At 43.0% G+C, this 26857-nt stretch overlaps 1 protein-coding gene across 1 annotated transcript in view; it reads right to left on the reverse strand.

Annotated features, from left to right (window-relative positions):
- The window catches only part of LOC126070914 (mucin-16-like), a 106505-nt gene that overhangs the window by 71582 nt on the left and 8066 nt on the right, over positions 1-26857 (reverse strand). The window contains exons 4-12 of the mRNA XM_049875244.1: positions 22107-24507; positions 21400-22028; positions 20863-21321; positions 19318-20817; positions 9472-9596; positions 9315-9382; positions 8125-8297; positions 7451-7486; positions 7185-7244 (exon numbers count right to left, since the gene is read on the reverse strand). Coding sequence (XP_049731201.1) covers positions 7185-7244; positions 7451-7486; positions 8125-8297; positions 9315-9382; positions 9472-9596; positions 19318-20817; positions 20863-21321; positions 21400-22028; positions 22107-24507 — 5451 coding nt within the window. The remainder of the gene's footprint in view (positions 1-7184; positions 7245-7450; positions 7487-8124; positions 8298-9314; positions 9383-9471; positions 9597-19317; positions 20818-20862; positions 21322-21399; positions 22029-22106; positions 24508-26857) is intronic.

Here is a 26857-nt window from a genome sequence, read left to right on the forward strand (position 1 = left end):
AGACAAAGAGAACTTCAATAACTTGTCCCATATCATACAGTCTCTATGTGGTAGAACTTGGATTTGAACCTAGGCCTTGTAGAACCCAGACTCTGTGCTCCTAATTCCACCACCTAGGACCATGGGCGGGTCCAGCCTACAGTGACTGTGTGCTATGGCCAGTGTGCTTAGAATGCCCTCAGTTGGTCCCATCTAATAAATAACCAAAGATTTGAGTAAAGCAGGTGATGATGGTGGCTTACTCAGGACCCTCAGTGGGACTGGGGTGGTCCTGAAATCAACTTAGGGTTGGTGGGGGGCAGAAAGGGGAACTGGCCTTCAGCCCAACCTGAGCTTGCCCAAGTAGCTGACTGCGACCTGAAAGAGGGCGTATCCTGGATGTGTGTGTAACTCATGCTGTCTCCTTTTTTCCTGGAAATGAAAACTAAGCATCAAAGGGAAGCCCCTCCACACACTGCAGTGCCCCTGGAGTTGTTCTTTGTGCTGGCACCATGCTGATTATAACACAATCCTAATTGTACAGTTGTCTTTATTCTCTGTTTTCCTTGCCATGAGCCCATCAAAGATGAGGGCCCTTGGCATTCTGTTTACAGTTGCAATATTGTTGTCATTATTGCTAACTGCTATTGAGCTGGCCCCGATTCATGGCAACTCTGTGCACAACAGAACAAAATGCTGCCCTGGCCTGCATCGTGCTCATGATTGGTTGCGGATGGGACCTTCGTGATCCATAGGGTTTTCACTGGCTGTTTTTCAGGAGTACATTGCCAGGCCTTTTCTCCTTATCCATCTTAGTCTGGAAGCTCTGCTGAAACCTGTTCAACCTCATAGCAACATGCAAACTACCACTGACAGAGGCAGAGCCAAGATGGTGGAGTAGTCAGAGGCTTCCTGTGGTTCCTCTTACAACAAAGACCCCCCAGCCCAAAAAAAGTCAGTTGATTATATGTGACAGTCTAAGAACCCTGAACATCAAGGGCAAAGTTGAGGAGTTGGACTGAGTGGCAGGAGGAGGGAGAGATAGTTCAGAAGCAGCAAGGAGTTCCCAGACCTGCCTAGTGGGAGCCAGTGCCCCGCAGACCAGGTTCACTGGTGTGAGCATAGTGAGGTGAGCAGTGGAGTTCAGGAGGAAAAGAATTAAAAAAAATGAAGAATCCCTAGAATTATGTTGAAGATTTGTTGGCAAAAAAACTTCCCTGATATTGTGGGACTCTATCAAGAAGCATAACCGATGGGTGATTGGAGTACCAGAACAAGGGAGAATAACAGAAAATACAGAGAGAATTGTTGAAGATTTGTTGGCAGAAAACTTCTCTGATATTGTGAAAGATGGAAAGATATCTACCCAAGATGCTCATTGAACCCCATGCAAGGTAGATTCCAAAAGAAAGTCACCAAGACATATTATAATCAAACTTCCCAAAACCAAAGAAAAAGAGAGACTTTTAAGAGTGGCTAGGGATAAACAAAAAGCCACCTACGAAGAAGAGTCAATAAGACTAAGCTCGGACTACTCGCAGGCAAGAAGGTGATGAAATGACATATATAAAGCCTTGAAGGAAAGAAATTGCCAGCCAAGAATCATATATCTAGCAAAACTGTCTCTCAAATATGAAGGTGAAATTTCCAGGTAAACAGAAGTTTAGGGAATTTGCAAAACCAAACCAAAATTACAAGAAACACTCAAGGGAGTCCTTTAGTTAGAAAATCAATAACATAACAACCCAAGACTAGAACACAGGACAGAGCAACGAGATATCAACCCAGACAGGGAAATCACAAAAGTAAATCAAGGCTAAAATGCTCAAAACAGAGAGGTCATTATATAAAAGATGACAACATTAAAACAAAACAGAAGGACTAAAAAATGTAGTCATAGATTTTTCATATGGAGAGGAAGTCAAGGCAATATAAAGAAATAAAAGATAGGTTTAAACTTAGAAAATAGGGGGTACATATTAAGGCAACCACAAAAGAAACTAACAATCCTACACATCAAAATAAAAAACAAGAAAAAAATAAAGAGTCAGCAAATACAAAATCAACAACAATGAAAAAGAGGAAAAGAAAATATATAAAGAAAAATGACTCAGCACAGAAAATTAAGTGGAACAAAGAAACTTTCAACAATACACCAAAAAAACCCACATCAAAATGATAGCACTAGACTCATACTTATCAATAATTATGCTGAATGTAAATGGACTAAGTGCACCAGTAAGGAGACAGAATGGCAGAATGGATTAAAAAAACATGATCTGTCTATATGCTGCCTACAAGAGACACACCTCAGACTTAAAGACACAAACAAATTAAAACTCAAAGGATAGAAAAAAATATATCAAGCAAACAACAATTGAAAAAGAGCAGGAGTGGCAATATAATTTCTGACAAAATAGACTTTAAAGTAAAATCTACCTCAAAGAATAAGAAGGACAACATATAATGATTAAAGAGTCATTATACCAGGAGGATATAACCATAATAAATACTTATACACCCAACGATAGGGCTCCAAAATACATACGACAAACTCTAATAGCATTGAAAAGAGAGGTAGCACACAATAATAGTAGGAGATTTCAACACACCACTTTCGGTGAAAGATGGAAGCTCAATAAAGACACAGAAGATCTAAATGCCACAGTCAACCAACATGACCTCATAGACATATATAGAACACTCCACCCAAATATTCTTTCTTTTCCAATGCACATGGAACATTCTCTAGAATAGAAGACACATTAGGCCATAAAGGAAGCCTTATCAGAATCCAAAACATCGAAATATTACAAAGCATCTTTTCTGAACATAAAGCCAAAAAGGTTGAAGTCAATAACAGTAAAAATAAGGAAAAAACAAACGCATGGAAACGTAACAACACCTTGCTTAAAAACTACTGGATTGTAGAATAAATTAGGGACGGAATAAAGAAATTCATAGAATCAAATGAGAATGAAAACACTTCCTACGAGGGCCTTTGGGATGCAGCAAAAGCAGGGTTCAGAGGTCAATTTATAGCAATAAACACACACATCCAAAAAGAAGAAAGAGCCAAAATGAGATAATTATTCCTACAACTCGAACAAATAGAAAGAGAGCAGCAAAAGAAGTCCTCGGGCACCAGAGAAATCAAATAATAAAAATTAGAGCAGAGCTAAATGAAATAGAAAACAGAAAAACAATTGAAAGAGTTAACAAGACGAAAAGATGGTTCTTTGAAAAGATCAACAAAGTCAATAAACCATTGGCCGAACTGACAAAAGAAAAACAGGAGAGGAAGCAAATAACCCAAATAAGAAATGAGATGGGCAATATCACAACAGACCCAGCTGAAATTAAAAGAACTGCAACACAACACTATGAAAAATTGTACTCTAACAAATTTGAAAACCTAGAGGAAATGGACAAATTTCTAGAAACACACTACCTACCTAAACTAGCACAAACAGAGGTAGAACAACTAAATAAGCCTATAACAAAAGAAGAAATTGAAAAAGTAATTAAAAAACTCCCAACAAATAAATTCCTGGCCCTGACGGCTTCATTGGAGAATTCTACCAAACTTTCAGAGAAGAGTTAACACCACTACTACTAAAGGTATTTCAGAGCATAGAACAGGATAGAAAACTCCAAAACTCATTCCATGAAGCCAGCATAATCCTGATACCAAAATCAGGTAAAGACATGACAGAAAAAGAAAATTACAGACCAATATCCCTCATGAGCTTAGACACAAAAATCCTCGACGAAATTCTAGCCAATAGAATTTAACATCAAAAAAAAAAAAATTCACCATGACTAAGTGGGATTCATAGCAGGATATGCAGGGAAGGTTTAACACTAGAAAATCAATCAAGGTAATCAATCACATAAATAAAACGAGACAAGAACCACATGATCTTATCAATTGATGCAGAAAAGGCATTTGACAAAGTCCAACACCCATTCCTGGTAAAAACTCTTGGCAAAGTAGGAATAGAAGGGAAATTCTTCCACATAATAAAGGACATTTATACAAAGCCAACAGCCAACATCATCCTAAGTAGAGAGAGCTGGAAAGTATTCCCCTTGAGAATGGGAACCAGACAAGGATGCCATTTATTACCACTCTTATTCAACATTATCCTGGAGGTCCTAGCCAGAGCAATTAGACTAGATAAAGAAATAAAGCACATCCAGATTGGTAAGGAAGAAGTAAAAGTATCTTTATTTGCAGATGATATGATCTTATACATAGAAAACCCTAAAGAATCCACAAGAAAACTACTGGAATTAATAGAAGAGTTCAGCAAAGTGTCAAGATACAAGATAAACATACAAAAATCACTTGGATTCCTCTACACCAACAAAGAGAACATCGAAGAGGAAATCACCAAATCAATACCACTTACAGTAGGCCCCAAGAAGATAAAATACTTAGGAATAAATCTAACCAGAAATGTGAAAGATCTATAAAAAGAAAACTACAAGACACTACTGCAAGAAGCCAAAAGAGACCTACATAAGTGGAAAAACGTATCTTGCTCATGGATAGGAAGACTCAAGATTGTGCAAATGTCTATTCTACCAAAAGCCATCTATAGATACAATGCAATTCTGATCTAAATTCCAGCGTCATTTTTTAATGAGATAGAGAAACAAATCACCAACTTTGTATGGAAGGGAAAGCGGCCCTGAATAAGTAAAGCATTACTGAAAAAGAAGAACAAAGTGGGGGTCCTCACTCTACCTGATTTTAGAACCTATTATACTGCCACTGTAGTGAAAACAAACTGGTACTGGTACAACAACAGATATATAGACCAGTGGAACAGAATTGAGAATCCAGACGTAAATTCATCCACTTACAAGCAGCTGATATTTGACAAAGGCCGAAAGTCTGTTAATTGGGAAAAAGACAGTCTCTTTAACAAATGGTGCTGGCATAGCTGGATATCCATTTGCAAAAAAATGAAAAAAGACCCATACCTCACACCATGCACAAAAACTAACTCAAAATGGATCAAAGACATAAATATAAAATCTAAAACGATAAAGATCATGGAACAAAAATATAGGGACAATGTCAGGAGCCCTAATACATGGCATAAACAAAATACAAATCATCACTAACAATGGACAAACACCAGAAGAGAAACTAGATAACTGGGAGCTCCTAAAAAGCAAACATTTATGCTCATGCAAAGCCTTCACCAAAAGAAAAAAAAAGATTACCTATAGACTGGAAAAAAATTTTTGGCTACGACAAATCCAGTCAGTGTCCAATCTGTAAAATCTATGAGATAATGCAAAACCTCAACAGCAAAAAGACAAATAAGCCCCTTAAAAAATGGGCAAAGGATATGAACAGGCACTTCGCCAAAGAAGACATTCAGGTGGCTAACAGATACATGAGGAAATGCTCAGGATCACTAGCCATTAGAGAAACGCAAATCAAAACTACAATGAGATACCATCTCACCCCAACAAGGCTAGCATTAATACTAAAAACACAAAATAATAAATGTTGGAGAGGCTGTGGAGAGACTGGAACACTTACACATTGCTTTTGGGAATGTAAAATGGTACGACCACTTTGGAAATTGATTTGGTGCTTCCTTAAAAGGCTAGCGACAGAACTACCATGCAATCCAGCAATCCTGCTCCTTGCAATATATTCTAGAGAAATAAGAGCCCTCAGGCGAATAGATATGCAGCACTGTTTACAATCGCAAAAAGATGGAAGCAACCAAGGTGCCCATAATGAATGAATGGATAAACAAATTATGGTATATTCACATAGTGGAATACTATGCAATGATAAACAACAACAATGAACCCATGAAACATCTTATAACATGGATGAATCTGGAAGGCATTATGCTGAATGAAATTAGTCAGTCACAAAAGGACAAATATTTTATGAGACCACTATTATAAGAACTCAAGAAAAGGTTTAAACACAGAAGAAAGCATTCTTTGATGGTTACGAGCGTGGGGAGGAAGGGAGAGGGGTATTCGATAACTAGACGGTAGACAAGAATTATTTTAGGTGAAGAGAAGGACAACACACAATACAGGGGAAATCAGCACAACTGGACTAATCCAAAAGCTAAGAAGTTTCCTGAATACAACCAAACACTTTGAAAGACAGAGTAACAGGGGCGGGGCTCTGGAGTCCATGGTTTCAGGAGACATCTAGGTCAATTGGCATAACAAAGTGTATTAAGAAAACATTCTGCATCCCACTTTGGTGTGTGGCATCTGGGGTCTTAAAAGATAACAAGTGGCCATCTAAGAAGCATCAATTGGTCTCAACCCACCTGGAGCAAAGGAGAATGAAGAACACCAAAGACACGAGGAAGATATGAACCCAAGAGACAGAAAGGACCACATAAACCAGAGACTCTATCAGCCTGAGACCAGAAGAACTAGATGGTGCTTGGCTACCACCAGGGACTGCCCCTACAAGGAACACAATAGAGAATCCCTGATGGAGCAGGACAAAGGTGGGATGCAGAACTCAAATTCTAGTAAAAAGACCAGTCTTAATTGTTTGACTGAGACTGGAGGGACCTCAGAGGACATGGCCCCGGATCATCTGTTAGCCCAGAACTAAAACCATTCCCGAAGCCAACTCTCCAGACAAAGATTAGACTGGACTGTAAGACATAAAATGATACTGGTGGGGAGCGTGCTTGTTAGCTCAAGTAGCTACATGAGATTATGTGGCCAACACTTGTCTGGAGGTGAGATGAGAAGGCAGAGGGGTACAGGAGCTGGTTGAATGGACATGGGAAATACAGGGTGGAGAGGAGGAGTGTGCTGTCACATTGTAGGGAGAGCAACTAGGGTCACATAATAATGTGTGTGTAAGTTTTTGTATGAGAAACTGACCTGAACTGTAAACTTTCACTTAAAGCACTATAAAAAAAGAAAAACAAAAAAATCACCGCTGACAGATGAGTGGTGGCTGTGCAAGAGGTGGACTGGCCAGAAGCCCAGGTGCTCTGCATGGAAGGTGATAGTCCTGCCACTGAGCCACCCGTGCCTCACTGCTGCATTACAAGGGCTTTTACACAGCGCGCATAAAATACTTGTTGCATGAGTGAATAAAGGGTCCTGGCTGCCCATGTGATGCCTCCCACTGGTCACGTGCATGAGACCTCCACAGGGAGGAATCACAGAGAGGAAGCTCCTACCTGAGGGAGTGGGGGCCAGGGCTACAGAGGTTGCCAGGGAGATGGTAGAGGCCACAGCAGCTGAGAAGAAAACACAATGAGGCAAATGGGGTGGAAGGTACCTCCCAGCCAAGCAGGGACCCGTCACGGGACCTTATACCCCTTTTGCTGTTCTGTCTCAGGCCTGTGGTGGACTGGCCTTTGCTGAGCCACCGAGGAGGAAAGATAGGCCTTTTCCCTCCCTGGGGGCTTTGAGACAGTAGTATCACCAGGGCCCAGTTACTCACTGCTGGGGGTGGAGGTCAGGGCCTGAGAGGTGTAACCTGCAGAGAGAGGGAGAGGGAGGGGGGTGAAGAAGTATAAGGACAGGGAGAAGTGGCAGTTCTGGAGCACGCTGGATTTCTATGAATCTACTCATCTAATGTTTACAGAGTGCTCTCAAAGTGCAGACCTTTTCAGCAAACCTCAGAGAATGCACCTGGAGTTCAGGGAGAACGTCTACATCAGGTCATCTGCCACTCACACTTGTGCCACTTGCCCGCCTACTTCTCTGACTTCCCAGTCCCTCATTGCTTTTGCAGTTGCCGTTGACTCAACTCCAACTCGGAGTTACCCTGTGTGTGCCAGAGCAGAACTGTGCTCTGTAGACTTTTCAGGGGCTGATTTTTCAGATTTAGATTGCCAGGCCTTTCTTCTGAGGTGCCTCTGCATGGACTTGAACCACTGAACTTTCAGTTAGCTGTTGAGTGCTTAACTGTTTGAACCACTAAGAACTCAAAAATGTACACTTCCTCATGAAGGAAAGAAGCAAAGGTGCAGGCCAGTTTGGGAAAAGCTTAAACCATTCCTACACCGAAGAGGCCGGTAAACCCTGGATGTTTGTGTGAGCCGAGGGTGCACAGGCTGTGCTGAGACCCACAGGGAAGCAGGAGGAGCCATCGGCTGCAGCACCACCATTCACCATTGACATAAAGGCTGTCACTGTCCAGGGTGTAGGGGTCCAGCCGGGTGACTCCGTGGGTCCCATGGCTCAGTTCCCAGTACAGTTGCTCTCTGTCCAGCCCAGTGCTTGTTGGGTCAGAGGAGTAGGTGCAGATGGCATCTACTCTGGTGGCTGCTCCATCGTTCTCAGGCCTGGAGAGGGAGGATATATGCAGGATTGATGATGAGGGCGAATTGCAAGAATGATAATGTAAAAGAAAAGCCACAAAGCTGAAAAACATTCCTTAGGAGGTGAAATGATTCTGGAAGCTATGCCACCAGTATTTCAAATACCAGCAGGGTTACACGTGGTGGACAGGCTTCAGCAGAGCTTCCAGATTAAAACAGACTATGAAGAAGGGCCTGGTGATCTGCGTTCAAAAATTAGCCAATGAAAACCTTATGGGTTACAACAGAACGTTGTCTGAGTCACTTGCTTTGGGCATGTCATCAGGAAGGGTCAATTGCTAGAGGGGATATAATGTTTGGTGAAGTAGAGGGCCAGTGAGGGAAAGGGAGACCCTCAGAGAGATGGATTGGCGCAATAACCACAATGATGGACTGGAAGGTGCTGGCGATCGTTAGGATGACACAGGACCGGGCAACATTTCGTTCTGTTGTATATAAGGTTTCCCTGAGTCTGAGTCGAATCAAAGGCAGCTAAAAACAGCAAAAACCACAGAAAGTGGGGGAAAAAAATGGAGACCAAAAAATTTAGAATTTATACATGATAAATAGAAGAAGGTGAACTGGGATTAGAGTTGGCACAATGTTCATCATCCATGTACCAGCCTCCTGCAACCCCACTCCCAGATTAGGCTGAGGGAAAAAAACAGGTGAGGGCTGTCCCAAGATCTTGCAAATACCTTAGGTGTATCGCCCTTGAATACATTACATGTGGGTTAAGGAATACTCATATCACAATGACTGTTCATTTATGTTGTGTATTTTGTTCAGTAATGAACTATTTTTTGAAAACTGCACCTTGGATAGGACCAGAAGGAAGACAAACTAGAACCCTGAGGGGACAGGAACTGGGGATGGGGTGGATATGGCATCTATATGGACTCCCACTTGTAGGTGCTCAGGTGGGGAGCAAGCACCTGGTAGAGTGGAGGAACAGAGTCTAGGCAGGGCACAGGTGTGAACATCCTCCCCTGGGCATCTCACCTGAGTGAGGTCACTCTGCAGCTGGAGTAGAGGGTGCCAATACTGGTGTTCTCTAACAAAGGACTGAGCTAGGGAGGAAGGAAGACAGGTGAGCAGAAGGGCTGGGGGTCATGCAGGGGAGAGGTGGAGTGGGCAGAAGGCATCTCAGGGCTCTTACCATGTCCTGTAGGACCTTTTCAGTGGTGTTGAACTTGGCAGATGCGGGATGCCCCATGTCCTCGGTGTAGCGCAGGTTGGTGATCGTGAAGTTCAGGGTGAAGAAGACCAGGGTAGGTCTTGTATCTGCAACAGGGGAAGCAGATAAGAAATCCTGTCCTGGGCTCTGAGAGGATCCTGTCCTGTACCTGCCCAGCCTCCCTAGCCCTCCCACATGTGGCATCTGATTCTCTCCACCAGAGGGCTCCATTCAGCTGCGTTCTTGAGCCAGTGCAGGCAAGGACCACCATGTAAGTCATAACCAACAACCCGGGTTCCTGAAATTGGGTCTTCTCCCAGAAGCCCTGATTTCGGGGTACCTACAGTGAGATATAAATTGGAATCGACTTGATGGCAATGGGTTTGGTTTTTTTTGTTTATGTTCTTTTTTTTTTAAAATAATTTTTATTGTGCTTTAAGTGAAAGTTTACAAATCAAGTCAGTCTCTCACACAAAAACCCATATACACCTTGCTACACACTCCCAATTACTCCCCCTCTTAATGAGATAGCCCGCTCTGTCCCTCCACTCTCTCTTTTCGTGTCCTTTTCGCCAGCTTCTAACCCCCTCCACCCTCTCTCATCTTCCCTCCAGGCAGGAGATGCCAACATAGTCTCAAGTGTCCACCTGATCCAAGAAGCTCACTCCTCACCAGCATCCATCTCCAACCCATTATCCAGTCTAATCCATGTCTGAAGAGTTGGCTTCAGGAATGGTTCCTGTCCTGGGGCAACAGAAGGTCTGTGGGCCATGACCACCGGGGTCCTTCCAGTCTCAGAGCATTAAGTCTGGTCTTATGAGAATTTGGGGTCTGCATCCCACTGCTCTCCTGCTCCCTCAGGGGTTCTCTGTTGTGTTCCCTGTCAGGGCAGTCATCAGTTGTAGCTGGGCACAATCTAGTTCTTCTGGTCTCAGGATGATATAGTCACTGGTTCATGTGGCCCTTTCTGTCTCTTGGGCTTGTGTCCTTGGTGTTCCTCATTCTCCTTTGACCCAGGTGCGTTGAGACCAATTGATGCATCTTAGATGGCTGCTTGCTAGCGTTTAAGACCCCAGATGCCACTGTTCAAAGTGGGGTGCAGAATGTTTTCTTAATAAATTTTATTATGCCAATTGACTTAGATGTCCCCTGAAACCATGGTCCCCAGACTCCTGCCCCTGCTACGCTGGCCTTCGAAGCATTCAGTTTATTCAGGAAACTTCTTTGCTTTTGGTTTAATCCAATTATGCTGACCTCTCCTGCATTGTGTGCTGTCTTTCCCTTCACCTAAAGTAGTTCTTATCTACTATCTAATTAGTAAATACCCCTCTACCACTCTTACTCCCTCCCCCCTCTCCTAACCACAAAAGAATGTTTTCTTCTCAGTTTAAACTATTTCTCAAGTTCTTGTAATAGTGGTCTTACACAATATTTGTCGTTTTGCAACTGACTAATTTCACTCAGCATAATGCCTTCTAGGTTCCTCCATGTTATGAAATGTTTCACAGATTCCTCGTTGTTCTTTATCGATGCGTAGTATTCCATTCTGTGAATATACCGTAATTTATTTATCCATTCATCCATTGATGGGCACCTTGGTTGCTTCCATGTTTTTGCTATTGTAAACAGTGCTGCACCGAACATGGGTGTGCCTATATCTGTTCGTGTAAAGGCTCTTATTTCTCTAGGACATATACCAAGGAGTGGGATTGCTGGATCATATGGTAGTTCTATTTCTAGCTTTTTAAGGAAGCGCCAAATCGAATTCCAAAGTGGTTGTACCATTTGACATTCCCACCAGCAGTGTAGAAGTATTCCAATCTCTCCACAGCCTCTCCAACATTTATTATTTTGTGTTTTTTGGATTAATGCCAGCCTTGTTGGAGTGAGCTGAAATCTCATTGTAGTTTTGATCTGCATTTCTCTAATGGCTAATGATCGTGAACATTTCCTCATATATCTGTTAGCTACCTGAATGTCATCTTTAGTGAGGTGTCTATTCATATCTTTTGCCCATTTTTTAATTGGGTTGTCTTTTTGCAGCTGAGTTTTTGCAGTATCGTGTAGATTTTAGAGATCAGGCGCTGATCAGAAATGTCATAGCTAAAAACTTTTTCCCAGTCTGTAGGTAGCCTTTTTACTCTTTTGGTGAAGTCTTTGGATGAGCGTAAGTGTTTGAGTTTTAGGAGCTCCCAGTTATCTAGTTTTTCTTCTACGTTCTTTATAATGTTTTCTATACTGTTTATGCCATGTATTAGGGCTCCTAACGTTGTCCCTATTTTTTCTTCCATGATCTTTATCGTTTTAGATTTTATATTTAGGTCTTTAATCCGTTTTGAGTTAGTTTTGTGCACGGAGTGAGGTATGGATCGTTGCCCTTTTTTGCAGATGGATATCCAGTTATGCCAGCACCATTTGTTAAAAAGACTGTCTTTTCCCCCATTTAACTGTTTTGGGGCCTTTGTCAAATATCAACTGCTCATATGTGGATGGATTTATGTCTGGATTCTCGATTCTGTTCCATTGGTCCATGTATCTGTTGTTGTACCAGTACCAAGCTGTTCTGACTACTGTGGCGGTATAATAGTTTCTAAAATCAGGTAAAGTAAGGCCTCCCACTTTGTTCTTCTTTTTCAGTAATGCCTTATTTATCCGGGGCCTCTTTCCTTTCCATATGAAATTGGTGATTTGTTTCTCCATCTCATTAAAGAATGTCCTTGGGATTTGGACCGGAATTGCGTTAAATGTATAGATTGCTTTTGCTAGAATAGACATTTTTATAATGTTAAGTCTTCCTATCCAAGAGCAAGGAATATTCTTTCACTTTTGTAAGTCTCTTTTGGTTTCTTGCAGAAGTGTACTGTAATTTTCATTGTATAAGTCTTTTACATCTCTGGTAAGATTTATTCCTAAGTATTTTATCTTCTTGGGGGCTACTGTAAATGGCATTGATTTGGTGATTTCCTCTTCGATGTTCTTTTTGTTGGTGTAGAGGAATCCAACTGATTTTTGTATGTTTATATTGTATCCTGAGACTCTGCTGAACTCTTGTATTAGTTTCAGTAGTTTTCTGGAGGATTCCTTAGGGTTGTCTGTGTAGAAGATCATGTCATCTGCAGATAGAGATTATTTTGCTTCTTCCTTGCCAATCTGGATGCCCTTTATTTCTTTATCTAGCCTAATTGCTCTGGCTAGGACTTCCAGCACAATATTGAATAAGAGTGGTGATAAAGGGCGTCCTTGTCTGGTTCCCGATCTCAGTGGGAATGTTTTCAGGCTCTCTCCATTTAGGGTGATGTTGGCTGTTGGCTTTATATAAATGCCCTTTATTGTGTTGAGAAATTTTCCTTCTATTCCTATTTTGCTGAGAGTTTTTATCATGTATGAGTGTTGAACTTTGTCAAATGCCTTTTCTGCATCAATTGATAAAATCATGTGATTCTTGTCTTTTGTTGTATTTATGTGGTGGATTACATTAATTGTTTTTCTAATGTGGAACCATCCCTGCGTACCTGGTATGAATCCCACATGGTCAGGGCGAATTATTTTTTTGATATGTTGTTGAATTCTATTGGCTAGAATTTTGTTGAGGATTTTTGCATCTACATTCATGAGGGATATAGGTCTATAATTTTCTTTTCTTGTGGTGTCTTTACCTGGTTTCAGTATCAGGGATATGGTGGCTTCATAGAATGAGTTTGGTAGTATTCCATCCTTTTCTATGCTCTGAAATATCTTTAGTAGTAGTGGTGTTAACTCTTCTCTGAAAGCTTGGTAGAACTCTGCAGTGAAGCCGTTTGGACCAGGGTTTTTTTTTTGTTGGGAGTTTTTTGATTACCTTTTCAATCTCTTCTTTTGTTATGGGTCTATTTAGTTGTTCTACCTCTGTTTGTGTTAGTTTAGGTAGGTAGTGTGTTTCTAGGAATTCATCCATTCCTTCTAGGTTTGCAAATTTGTTTGAGTATAGTTTTTCATAGTAATCTGATATGATTCTTTTCATTTCAGTTGGGTCTGTTGTAATATCGCCCATCTCATTTCTTATTTGGGTTATTTGCTTCATCTCCTGTTTTTCTTTTGTCAGTTTGGCCAATGGTTTATCAATTTTGTTGAGTTTTAAAAAAAAACAGCTTTTGGTCTTGTTAATTCTTTCAATTGTTTTTCTGTTTTCTATTTCATTTAGTTCAGCTCTAATTTTTATTATTTGTTTTCTTCTGGTGCCTGTGGGTTTCTTTTGTTGCTCTCTTTCTATTTGTTCAAGTTGTAGGGATAGTTCTTTGATTTTGGTCCTTTCTTCTTTTTGGATGTGTGCACTTATTGATATAAATTGGCCTCTGAGCACCGCTTTTGCTGTGTCCCAAAGGTTCTGATAGGAAGTGTTTTTGTTGTCATTGGATTCTATGAATTTCTTTATTCCATCCTTAATGTCTTCTATAATCCAGTCTTTTTTAAGCGGGGTATTGTTCAGTTTCCAAGTGTTTGATTTCTTTTCCCTGATTTTCCTGTTATTGATTTCCACTTTTATGGCCTTATGGTCAGAGAAGATGCTTTGTAATATTTCAATGTTTTGGATTCTGCTAAGGCTTGCTTTATGACCTAATATTTGGTCTATTCTAGAGAATGTTCCATGTGCACTAGAAAAGAAAGTATAGTTGGTTGCTGTTGGGCACAGTGTTCCATATATGTCTACGAGGTCAAGTTGGTTGATTGTGGCATTTAGATCTTCGGTGTCTTTATTGAGCTTCTTTCTAGATGTCCTGTCCTTCACCGAAAGTGATGTGTTGAAGTCTCCTACTGTTATTGTGGAGCTGTCTACCTCACTTTTCAATGCTGATAGAGTTTGTTTTATGTATCTTGCAGCCCTGTCATTGGGTGCATAAATATTTAATATGGTTATATCTTCTTGGTGTATTGTCCCTTTAATCATTATATAGTGTCCTTCCTTATCCTTTCTGATGGATTTAACTTGAAAGTCTATTTTGTCAGAAATTAATATTGCCACTCCTGCTCTTTTTTGATTGTTGTTTGCTTGGTATACTTTTTTCCATCCTTTGAGTTTTAGTTTGTTTGTGTCTCTAAGTCTAAGGTGTGTCTCTTGTAGGCGGCATATAGATGGATCTTGTTTTTTAATCCATTCTGCCACTCTTTGTCTCTTTATTGGTAAATTTAGTCCATTTACATTCAGGGTAATTATGGATAGGTATGAATTTAGTGCTATCATTTTGATGTCTTTTTTTGTGTTGACAGCTTCTTTTTCCCACTTGATTTTATGTGCTGAGTAGATTTTCTTTATATATTGTCCTTTCCTCATATTTGTTGTTGTTGGTTTTGTTTCTGCTGAGTCTGTATTTTTCCCTTGTATTTCATTTTGATGAGTAGGATAGTTTGTCTCCTTTGTGGTTACCTTATTATTTACCCATATTTTTCTAAATTTATAACTAACTTGTATTTCCTTGTATCACCGTATTTTCCTCTCCATATGGAAGGTGTGTGATTACATTTCTTAGTTTTTTTTTTTCTTTATTATTTTAATGTTGTCTTCTTATATATAATAACATTGCTGTTACCCTGTGCTGGGCGTTTTTTTTTAATCTTGCTTTTTTTTTGTTTGTTTTTTTGGATTTCCCTGTCTGGGTTGACTTCTGATTGCTCTGCCCAGTGTTCTAGTTTTGGGTCGATACCTGATATTATTGATTTTCTAACCAAAGAACTCCCTGTAGTATTTCTTGGAGTTTTGGTTTGGTTTTTATGAACTCCCTCAAGTTGTGTTTATCTGGAAATATCTTAATTTCACCTTCATATTTAAGAGACTGTTTTGATGGATATATGATTCTTGGCAGGTAATTTTTTTCCTTCAAGTTTTTAAATATGTCATCCCATTGCCTTCTTGCCTGCACGGTTTGTGCTGTGAGGTCCGAGCTTATTCTTATTGGCTCTCCTTTGTAGGTGACTTTTCTTTTATCCCTCGCTGCTCTTATAATTGTCTCTTTATCTTTGGTTTTGGCAAGCTGGATTATAATATGTCTTGGTGACTTTCTTTTAAGATCTACCTTATGTGGAGTTCGATGAGCATCTTGGATAGATATCTTCTCATCTTTCACAATAATCAGGGAAGTTTTCTGGCAACAAATCCTCAACAATTTTCTCTGCATTTTCTGTTCTCCCTCCCTGTCCTGGTACTCCAATCACTCGTAGGTTATTTCTCTTGATAGAGTTCCACATGATTCTTATGGTTTCTTCATTTTTAAAAATTCTTTTATCTGATTTTTCTTCAAATATATTAGTGCCAAGTGATTTATCTTTGAGTTCAGAAATTCTAGCTTCTACTTGCTCAATTCTGCTCCTCTGACTTTCTATCGAGTTATCTAATTCTGTAATTTTATTGTTAATCTTCTGAATTTCTGATTGCTGTCTGTCTATGGGTTTTTCCAGCTTATTAAACTTTTCATTATGTTCCTGAATAATCTTTCTGATTTCTTCAGTTGCTTTATCTGTGTGTTCTTTGGCTTATTCTGCGTATGGCCTCATTTCTTTCCTGATGTCTTGAAGGGTTCTGTATATTAACCTTTTGTATTCTGCATCTGGTAATTCTAGGAATGCACTTTCATTTAAAAGATCCCTGGATTCTTTGTTTTGAGAGCCTGTTGAGGTGATCATGGCCTATTTCTTTATGTGACTTGATATTGACTGTTGTCTCCGAGCCATCTGTAAGTTATTGTATTAGTTTATGCTTGCTTACTGTGTCATAGCTTCTTGCTTTGTTTTGTTTTGGTATACCCCTATGGGTTGCTTGAGTGAGCTAGCTTGATTATTTTCTCCTTTGGACCTCTGGTGTCCTGTCCCCAGCTGGCGAGAGCTGTTATCAGGTATATCAGTCTAGGAGTCCATTCAGTTTTCTTGTATGAATTCAGCTCAGGTTTCCAGGTAGCTGATATCAAGTGTGTGGTACAGGCTCTGTCCTACAGTCTTGGAGGGGCAGGGGTGATTGTTGTATATACCTGTATCTGATTGCAGCAGGGGGTCACGCTCTGAACAAGGCAGGGGGCTGAGAACCGACTCCCAAGTGTCTCTGAGGAAAACGCGTCTCTGTCCCCTAGAGCATGCTGGTGGGTGGCCTCTGCAGAGGGACCATGGGCACCCAAAGTTTTTGTTGTAAGGACTGGTAGGTACCAGTTATCCCTGGACCTGTGTCGCACGTGGCTCGGTGACCCAAGTGGAGCCACCAGTCCTTAGGACCCTGTTGTGGGTAGGTGAGGACCTTGTTTAACAGGCAAAGCAATGTCAAACGTCAAACACCCACCTCTCCACCACACAGCTGAAATGGTTGCAGTTTGCCAACAAGGGCCTATTCTCCTGAAATAGGCCCACACAGGTCCATGCAGAAGGGAAAGGTGCTCAAGATCCATGGATGGTTTATTCCTGGACAGGAGCCGCTTCTGTCCTGAGCTCCCCCAGTTAATGGAGCTAGCAAGTTATCTTCCCCCCACCTCCCCCCGTCGCAGATTTTTTCCTTCCATAAGGCCAGGAGGACGACTCCTGGTGCTCGCCAGGGTCTATCTCAGGCCCAGGGATTCAGACGCTGAAGCTGGGTTGGGGGGGGGCGGGGAAAAATATAGGCAAGTACTTAGCTTTTGCCGAGAGCGCCTTTCTCCTCAGGTTCCGGAGGTGTGAATGGGCTGTGTGGCTGCTGCTTCTCCCTGAGGAAGCTGGGGCCAAAAGCTAGTGCCAGTCTGCCACTGCCGCTGCTGCTGCCGCTCCGTGAATAGTGCCTGAGGGCTCCCCGCTATTCAGGTCTGTTAACTCCTCTCTGCTTCTGAACGGTCTCTTTATTCCTCTGCCCCTCAGTTCATTGTCTAAGCTTGCCTTTGATGCTCAGGGCTCCCAGCTTGTCACAAATATACTTGCTTCACTTGTTTTTTTGGGTCTTTGTTGTAAAGGGGGCTCAACCGAAGCCTGTCTATTCCGCCATCTTGGCTCCACCTCCGCTTTTCAACACTTTGAAGTGGTCTTTTGCAGCAGATTTGCCCAATGCAAAACTTAACTGATTGTGTTACCATATGTGCTAAACACTTAGTAAAGTGCTGGCACAGGGTTATCTATGACTATTACTAATAACCATTAGCCAACTGGAGCCCTGGTGGTACAGTGGTTAAGGGCTTGGCTGCTAACCAAAAGGTCGGGAGTTGAAATCCACTACCTGCTCCTTGGAAACCTTATGGGGCAGTTCTACTCTGTTCTATAGGTTTGTTATGAGTCTCAATTGACGGCAACGGGTTACAGTTACGGGTTATTAACCAATCAGTTGCCATCAAGCTGACTCCAACTCATGGTGGCCCATATGCATCAGAGTAGAATCATGCTCAATAGGGTTTTGAATAGCTGAGTTTTGGAAGTAGATTGCCAGTCCTTTCTTCTGAGGCTCCTCTAGGTAGACTTGAACCTACAACCAATCGATTAACCACTAAGCGCATGACCATTTGCACCACACAGGGACTCCTATTATTAATAAGTATTTATCTGGGCCAAATATATTAATAAGGAAGGATCTTTGGCAAACACACAACCAGTGCAGAGCAGAGAATAAAAAGTTAGCTATAAGGGTGTTCATCTCATTGTTGTTTAATGGGTACACAGTTTATGTTTGAAATGATGAAAGGGTTTTGGAAATAGATAATAGGGATGATTGCACAACATTGTGATTGTACTTAATGCCCCTGACTTGCTCACTTAAAAATTGTTAAAATGGCAAATTTTATGTTACATATACTTTATCACAATAAAAACAAAATTTTTTAAATAATTGAAAATTTAGATATTCACCTTGGGGATTTTTAAATCAGGAGTTGGCAAATTATGGTCTGCAAGCTGGCTTTGTGTCTTTATAAAGTTTTATTGGAACATAGCCATGTCCATTTGTTACCATATTATTATTAGCTGCTTTTACACCACAATGGCAGAGTTGAATAGTCTGAACAGAGACTGTATAGCCTGCAAAGCTGAAAATATTTACAATAGGGCCCTTTAAGAAAAGTTTTTCAACTGCTAATCTCCCTGGATAGTGTGGAGGTTCGAGTCTACCCAGAGGCACCTTGGAAGAAATATCTGGTGATCTACTTCTGAAAAATACACGATTGAAAACCCTGTAGAGCACAGTTCTACTCTGACACACATGGGGGCGCTCTGAGTCTGAACCGACTCAATGGCAAATGGTTTAAATAAAATGATGGTAGAGCCAAACCATATTATAAAAGTAACTGTTAATAGATTATATAACACAGGCAATGTTTACGAATTACGAAAGTATATTTTTGCATGATTGGTCATTCTTTTAAAAACCAAACAAAGGAACTGAAATAAGCCCTGAGGTCACCTTTTAGCTAAATAACAGATTGGCTCACAAAATAAAGAATATCACCCATGAGTGCTGTGCTCATTTAAAAAATCACCTATATGAGACCAAATGGTCAACAATTACTTTAAAACAAAGATGAGATGGTAAGGGGACAGGGAAGCTACAATAATGGAAATGGAACAAGCAGAATGGAAATGATGAGAATGTCTGTGCATTGCAAAGAATATAATCAATGTCACTGAACAATTTGTGTTGAAACTGTTGAGCGGAGAACTAAACTGCTGTGTAAACCTTCACCAAATCACAATAAAATATCATTTAAAAAAAAAAAAGGAGTTTTTCTCCAGGTGGTAGGTGGGGGTATATGGGATTTTTCATTCTTAGAGTTTTACATGTTTTCGACATTTTTGACAGCGTAATTGTACTATTTTTAATGGGAAAAAAAGTATAAAAAGAATAGGTTAAAAAGTTACTCTTACTTGTTGCTGGAGTCACACTCACAGAGGCCCAGGTGGCTATCCCAGGTGTGGTTTGAGGGGCAGAGGGACTTCTGGACAGTGTACTGAAGGTGGTTGTAGTCTTGGCCACAGTAGCACCTGGCCCTGTGGCAGCTGAATCAGTGATCTCAGCACTTGCAGTGTTCAGGATAGTTGTTGGACTTTCTCCTTCTCCATGACTGGTTTTAGGTGATGTTGGGGTCTCTGCTGGTATCAAGGTCACAGTGGCCCCTGTAACTGTCCTGGAAAGTTCTAGGGGTCCAACTGAGGTCACGGGTGCTGAGGTTTCTGTGCTCCAGGAAGCTACAGTGTTAGGCTCCCCAGCTGTTGCAGGGCCAGTGGCAGGTCCAGGTACACCAGGGGAAACAGTCAGCGCCAGAACACCTGTGCTGGCCTCTTGTGCAGGGCTGGTGGCCAATAAACCTGTGGTCTCTGATAGGCCAAGGGAAAGTGCTGAAGTTGGAATAGTTGTGCTGGCCTCTGTCCCAGGATGGGTGGAGAGTGAGGGTGTTTCTGTGGGAACTCCAGGTGAAGTCATTGGAGATAGATCATATCTGCTGGTCTCAGTCTTGTGTATGGTGACCAGAGAGGATGTTGTCTCTGCTACACCAAGGAAAAAAGTCTGGGTTGGAAGGCCTGTACTCATCGCTACTCTGGCTGTGATGGCTAGTGAGGTTGTAGTCTCTGATAAATGAGGGGAAACAGTGGAAGTAGGAATAGCTGGACTTGTCTCTGCACTAGGGTGGGTGACCAAGAAAGCTGAGGTCTCTGGTTTACTAGGAGAAGCAGTCAGCACTGGAATAGTTGTACTGCTCTCTGCCCCAGAACTAGTGACCAGGGAGGTCACCATCCCTGGTACACCAGGAGAGGCAGCCGAAGTTGGAACAGCTGAACTGAACTCAGCCTGAGCATGGGTGACTGGTAAGACTGTGGTCTCTGGTTTACCAGGAGAAGCAGTCAGAGTTGGAACAGTTGTATGTGCCTCTGCTCCAGAACTAGTGGCCATCCCTGATCCACTAGGGGAGATAGTCAAAGCTGGAACAGATGAACTAGCTTCTGCCCTAGGATGGGTGACTGGTAAGGCAGAAGTTTCTGGTTCATGAAGGGCATCAGTCAGAGTTGGACTACTTGTACTCGTCTCTGCTCCAGAACTAGTGACCAGTGAGGTCACCACCCCTGGTACACCAGGGGAAATAGTTAGAGTTGGAACAGCAGAACTGAACTTAGCCCCAGGATGGGTGACTGGTAAGGCTGTGGTTTGTGATTCACTAGGAGATGTAGTCAGAGTTGAAAAAGCTGTACTTGTCTTTACCCCAGAGCTAGTGACCAGTGACGTCACCATCTCTCTCACACCAGTGGAAACCATCGGAGTTGGAATGGCTGAGCTGGATTCAGTCTCAGGATGGGTCACTAACGAGGCTGTGGCTTGTGGTTGACCAGGGGTATTAGTCAGATTTTGAGTATGAGTACTGACACTGGTCTCTACTCCAGAACTAAAGGCCATTGAGGTCACCATTCCTGGCCTACTTGGTGAGACAGTCAGAACTGAAACAGATGAACTGGCGTCTACACTACGGTGGGTTGCTGGTAAGGCTGTAGTTTCTGGTTCATGCAGGGAATCAGCCATAGATGGAATAGTTGTACTTGTCCCTGCTGCAGCACTAGTGACCAGTGAGGTCACCATCTCTGTCACACCAGTGGAAACAATCAGATTTGGAGTGACTGAACTGGACTTATTCCCAGGATGGCTGGCCAATGAGGATGTGGTTTTGGGTTCACCAGGAGAAGCAATCAGAGTTGGAGGGGTTGTACTAGTCTCTGCTCCAGAACTAGTGGCCAGCAAGGTTATCATTCCTGATGTACCAGGAGAAATGGTTGGAGTTGGAACAGCTGAACTGGTTTCTGCCCCAGGATGGGTCGATAATGAGGCTGTGGTCTCTGGTTGACTTGAGGAATTAGTCAGAGTTTGAATAGCCATACTGGTCTCTGCCCCAGACCTAGTGACCAATGAGGTTTTCGTCCTCGGCCCACTAGGGGAAACAGTCAGAATTGGAAGAGATGAACTGGTATCTGTGCTAGGATGGGTAACTGGTAAGGCTGTAGTTTCCAGTTCATGGAGGGGATCAGTTGTAGTTGGAATAGTTGTGTTGGTCTCTACCCCAGAACTAGTGACCAGCGAGGTCATTATATCCAGGACACCAGGAGAGACAGTTAGAGTTGGAGCAGCTGAACTGGTTCCTGCCTGAGGACTGGTGGCCGTTGAGGATGTGGTGTCTGATTTGCTGTGGGAAACAATTGGGATTGTCCTAGGAACAGTTGGGGTGGTCTTTGCAGGATGGGTAGCCCATGAGGTTGTTGTCTTTGGTTCAAGAGGGGAATCAGTCAGAGTTCCAAGAGCTGGTCTGGTCTCTTGCTCAGAACTAGTGACCAGTGAGGTCACCATATCTGGTAAACCATGGGAAACAGTCAAAATTGGAACAGCTGAACTGACTTCTGCCCTAGGATGGGTGACTGGTAAGGCTGTAGTCTCTGGTTCATGAAAGGAATCAGTCATAGTCAGAAGAGCTGTACTGGTCTCTGCCCCAGAGCTAGTGACAAGTGAGGTCACCATATCCAGGACACCAGGTAAGACAGTCAGAGCTGAAACAGCAGAGCTGGCTTCTTCCCCAGGACTGGTGGCCATTGAGGGTGTGCTGTCTGCTTCACTGTGGGAAACATTTGGGGTTGTCCTGGGAACATCTGGACTGGCCTCTGTAGGATATGTGACCAACGAGGCTGTTGTATCTGGCTCACCAGGGGAATCAGTCATAGTTGGGATAGCCATGCTGGTCTCTGCCCCAGAACCAGTGACTAGTAAGGTCACTACCCCCTGCTCACTAGAGGTGACAGTTGGAGTTGAAACAGCTGAACTGTTCTGTGCCCCAGGATGAGTGGTCAAAGAAGCTGTCGTCACTGATTGACCTGGGGAATCAGTCATAGCTGGAATAGTTGTCCTGGTCTGAGCCACAGAACTAGTGACCAGTGAGGTTACTTTATCCAGGACACCAGGTGAAACACTCAGAGTTGGAACTGCTGAACTGGTTTCTGCCCGAGGACTGGTGGCCATTGAGAGTGTGCTGTCTGATTCACTGTGGGAAATATTCGAGGTTGTCCTGGGAGTATTTGGGCTGCTCTCTGAAGAATATGTGACCAATGAGGCTGTTGGATCTGACTCACCAGGGGAATCAGGCAGTGTTGAGATAGCCATGCTGGTCTCTGTCCCAGAACTAGTGCCCAGTGAGGTCACCACCCCCTGCTCACTAGAAGAGACAGTTGGAGTTAAAACAGCTGAACTGGTCTGTGTCCCAGGATGAGTGGTCAGTGAGGCTGTAGTAGCTGATTGACCTGGGGAATCAGTCATAGCTGGAATAGTTGTACTTTTCTCAGGTTGAGAACTAGTGACCAGTGAGGTCACCATCCCCTGCTCACTAGAGGAGACAGTTGGAGTTGAAACAGCTGAACTGGTCTGTGCCCCAGGATGAGTGGTCAGTGAGGCTGTGGTAACTGACTGACCTGGTGAATCAATCATAGATGGAACAGTTGTACTGGTTTCTGCCCCAGAACTAGTGACCAGCGAGGTCACTATATCCAGGACACCAGGCAAGGCAGTCAGAGTTGGAACAGCTGACCTGGCTTCTGCCTGAGGACTGGTGACCACTGAGGGTGTGGTGTCTGATTCACTGTGGGAAACAATTGGGGTTGTCCTGGGAACAGTTGGGCTAGTCTCCGCAGGGTGGGTGACCCATGAGGTTGTTGTCTCTGGTTCACGAAGGGAATCAGTCAGAGTTCCAAGAGGTGGTCTGGTCTCTTGCCCAGAACTAGTGACCAATGAGGTCACCATCCCTGGTAAACCAGGGGAGACAGTCAAAACTGAAACATCTGAACTGACTTCTGCCCTAGAATGGGTGACTGGTAAGGCTGTAGTCTCTGGCTCATGAAAGGAATCAGTCATAGTCGGAAGAGTTGTACTGGTCTCTGCCCCAGAGCTAGTGACAAATGAGGTCACCATATCCAGGACACCAGGTAAGACAGTCAGAGCTGAAACAGCAGAGCTGGCTTCTTCCCCAGGACTGGTGGCCATTGAGGGTGTGCTGTCTGCTTCACTGTGGGAAACATCTGGGGTTGTCCTGGGAAAATTTGGGCTGGTTTCTGTAGGATACATAACCAATGAGGTTGTTGTGTCTGGCTCACCAGGGGAATCAGTCATAGTTGGGATAGCCATGCTGGTCTCTGCCTCAGAACCAGCCATCAGTGAGGTCACCACCCCCTGCTCACTAGAGGAGACCTTTGAAGTTGAAACAGCTGAACTGGTCTGTGCTCCAGGATGAGTGGTCAATGAGGCTGTGGTCACTGATTGACCTGGGGAATCAGTTATAGCTGGAATAGTTGTACTGGTCTCAGCCCCAGAAATAGTGACGAGTGAGGTCACCATCCCCTGCTTACCAGTGGAAATAGCTGAACTGGCCTGGGACCCATGATGGGTGATTGGTACGGCTGTAGTCCCTGGTTCACTCAGGGAATCAATCGGAGTTGGAATAGTTGTACTGGTTTCTGCCCCAGTACTAGTGACCAGTGAGGTCACTACCCCTGGTACACCAAGGGAGGCACTAGGATTTGGAACAGCTGAACTGGCTTCTGCTCGAGGACTGGTGGCTGTTGAGTGTGTGGTGTCTGATTCACTGTGGGAAACATTCAGGGTTATCCTAGGAACAGTTGGGCTGGTCTCTGCAGGATGGGTGACCCATGAGGTTGTTATCTCTGGTTCACGAGGGGAATCAGTCAGAACTCCAAGAGCTGGGCTGGTCTCTGCTGCAGAACTAGGGACCAGTGTGGTTGTAGTCTCTGGCTCACTCTTGAAAACAGACAGAGCTGTCTTGGGAACAGCTGTGCTGGTTTTTGGCCCTGCTTGGGTGGCCAGCGAGGCTGTTATCTTCAGAACATCAGGAGAAACAGCTGACATTGTGATGATCAGTCCTGTTGTGCTAGAGCTGACTCTGTCACCTGATGTCCTGAGGGCAGTCAGTGTTCCTGAGGTGGGAGTGGAGGCTGTGGTGGTCAGAATTGCCATGCCTTCTGTGGCCTTCAAAGCTGGGATGGTGGTCTCTGCCCTCTCTGTCCCTCTTGTGGATAGTCCTGTGAATTGGGAAAAAGCACAAAATTTGGACAAGATGATCGGATAACTTACTGGACTGGATATAGCTTACTTTTTCTCCAAGTGAGGGAAGGGAGAGAAATGTCTCTCAGTTATTGCTAAATAGGATGTAACTGGGATGCTTCTGGAATGGGAAATGGGCTTGTGATTGGCATTCACCTACCTGTGCTGCCTAATTTTGGGTTAAAAGTCTTCCATGGACTGTTGACCAGAATAGTCTACTCCCTGTTCCCAAATATTTCCTGTATTATCCAGCCTCTGAGCTTTGTTCAAGTTGTTCTCTCTGCCTGACATGCCCATTCCCCGTAGATTCTTACATTCTGCCCTTCTTCAAACCCAAGCTTAAACCACCTTCACAAATTTGCATCAGAATTCATCTCCTCCCTCTCTTGATATTTTCTTATCACACTGTCTGAACTGCACTTTACCACCCCTCACAGTCTGCTCTGTAATGGCTGTTAATGTGTGAGGGCTTGGCATATAGTAGTTGCTCAACAAATATTTGTTGAATGAATGAATATGTAGGTCGATGGATGGATACATGTGGATGGATGGATCATAAGGGAGTCTCCTCTGACTTGATAGAGATCATGTATCATAGTGTTTGAGAGCTTGGGCTCTGGAATAAAATAGCCTGGTTCTTCCACTAAATAAATGTGTTGCTCTCTACATTACCAAACTTTGTGGACCTCCATTTCTGGCCTATAAAGTCGGGATAAGTACAGGGGTCATCTGAGGGGGTTGTTAAAAATGCACCAAGCATAGTGCTTCCTGGCTCATAATAATACATTATTACTACTACTAGTACAGCCAGAGTGCTCTTTAGAAGCAAGGACGGCGAGACTACATCTCACATATTTTGGACGTGTTATCAGAAGGGATCATCCCTGGAGGACACCATGCTTGGTAGAGTAGAGGGTCAGCAAAAAAGAGGTAGACCGTCAAAGAGATGGACTGACACAGTGGCTGCAACAGTGACCTCAAGCATAACAACAATTGTGAGAATGGTGCATGACCAGGCAGTATTTCGTTCTGTAGTGCATAGGGTCGCTATGAGTCAGAACCGACTAGAAGGCACCTAATAACAACAACTACTACTACTATTACTATTGTTATGACTACCACTACTCTCTACCACTACTACTGTAACTACTTTAGTTACTATAACCGTTACTACTCCCTACCATTACAGCTGTTATTACTGCTGTTACTACCACTCCCTATTATTACTACTATTACCATTACTACTACTATTATTACCTACCATTACTAGTGTTATTACTATGGTTACTACTGCTATTATTACCTACTACTACTGATGTTATAAGTCAGAATTGACTCGAGGGCACCCAGCAACAGCTGCTACTACTACTGTTACTACTACTACTGTCCACTATTAGTACTGTTAGTACATCTACTTCTACTGCAAGACAAATGTTTGCTTAATTGAATTCACCAGGAATTACACTAGTCTATATAGTACCAGAGCTGACCAGAGCTGACCAAAGGGACGGAAATACAGCCTCTGAAAAAGAGTAAAGTGTCATTGGCTGAGACAGCAACTATTGACCGGGGCTTTAGAAAATGGCTCCCAGCAAATGTAGAACAAAATTCTAATTCAAGAAGAAAGACCAGACTTGTTGGCCTGACAGAGACTGGAGAAACCCTGAGAGTGTGGCCCCCAGACACCCTTTCAGCTCAGTAATGAGGCTACTCCTGAGGTTCACCCTTCAGCCAAAGATTGAACAGGCCCATGAAACAAAAGAAGAGTAAAGGGGTGCACCAGCCCTGGGACGGGGACTGGAAGGTAGGAGGGAACAGGAAAGCTGGTAATAGGGAACCCAGGGTTGAGAAGGGAGAGTGTTGACACGTCGTGGGGTTGTTAACAAAGGTCATACAGTAATGTGTGTACTATTTGATGAGAAACTAATTTGTTTTGTAAACCTTCATCTGAAGTTCAAATAAATAAATAAAATAAAATGGCTTCCAGGAAGGAGAAAAAACACCTGGAGACTCCTCTAGAATGACCACAAAGTCTACTGGAGCTTAGTGCAGGGAGGGGGAAAAACAAAGAGGAATTTGACTCCCATGAGGGGTCAGGTCTGCCAAAGGTAAACATCAGTGTTCCTGGTGTAGCTGAGAATACCTTGAAGACCTTACTTCTGAGAGTGGGCATTCAGTGTTTTATATTTATTTGATGAGGAGGAGGAGGTGCAATGGCAAAGAATCTTACATGCTTTGAAAGGTCCCTGGGTGGCGCAACCAGTTTGCACTCAATTATTAACCTAATGGTTGGTGGTTCAAACCCACCCAGTGGTGCCGTGAAAGAAA

The sequence above is a fragment of the Elephas maximus genome, chromosome 3 (genome assembly GCF_024166365.1).
Source record: "Elephas maximus indicus isolate mEleMax1 chromosome 3, mEleMax1 primary haplotype, whole genome shotgun sequence".
In the NCBI taxonomy this organism is placed as follows: Eukaryota; Metazoa; Chordata; class Mammalia; order Proboscidea; family Elephantidae; genus Elephas; species Elephas maximus.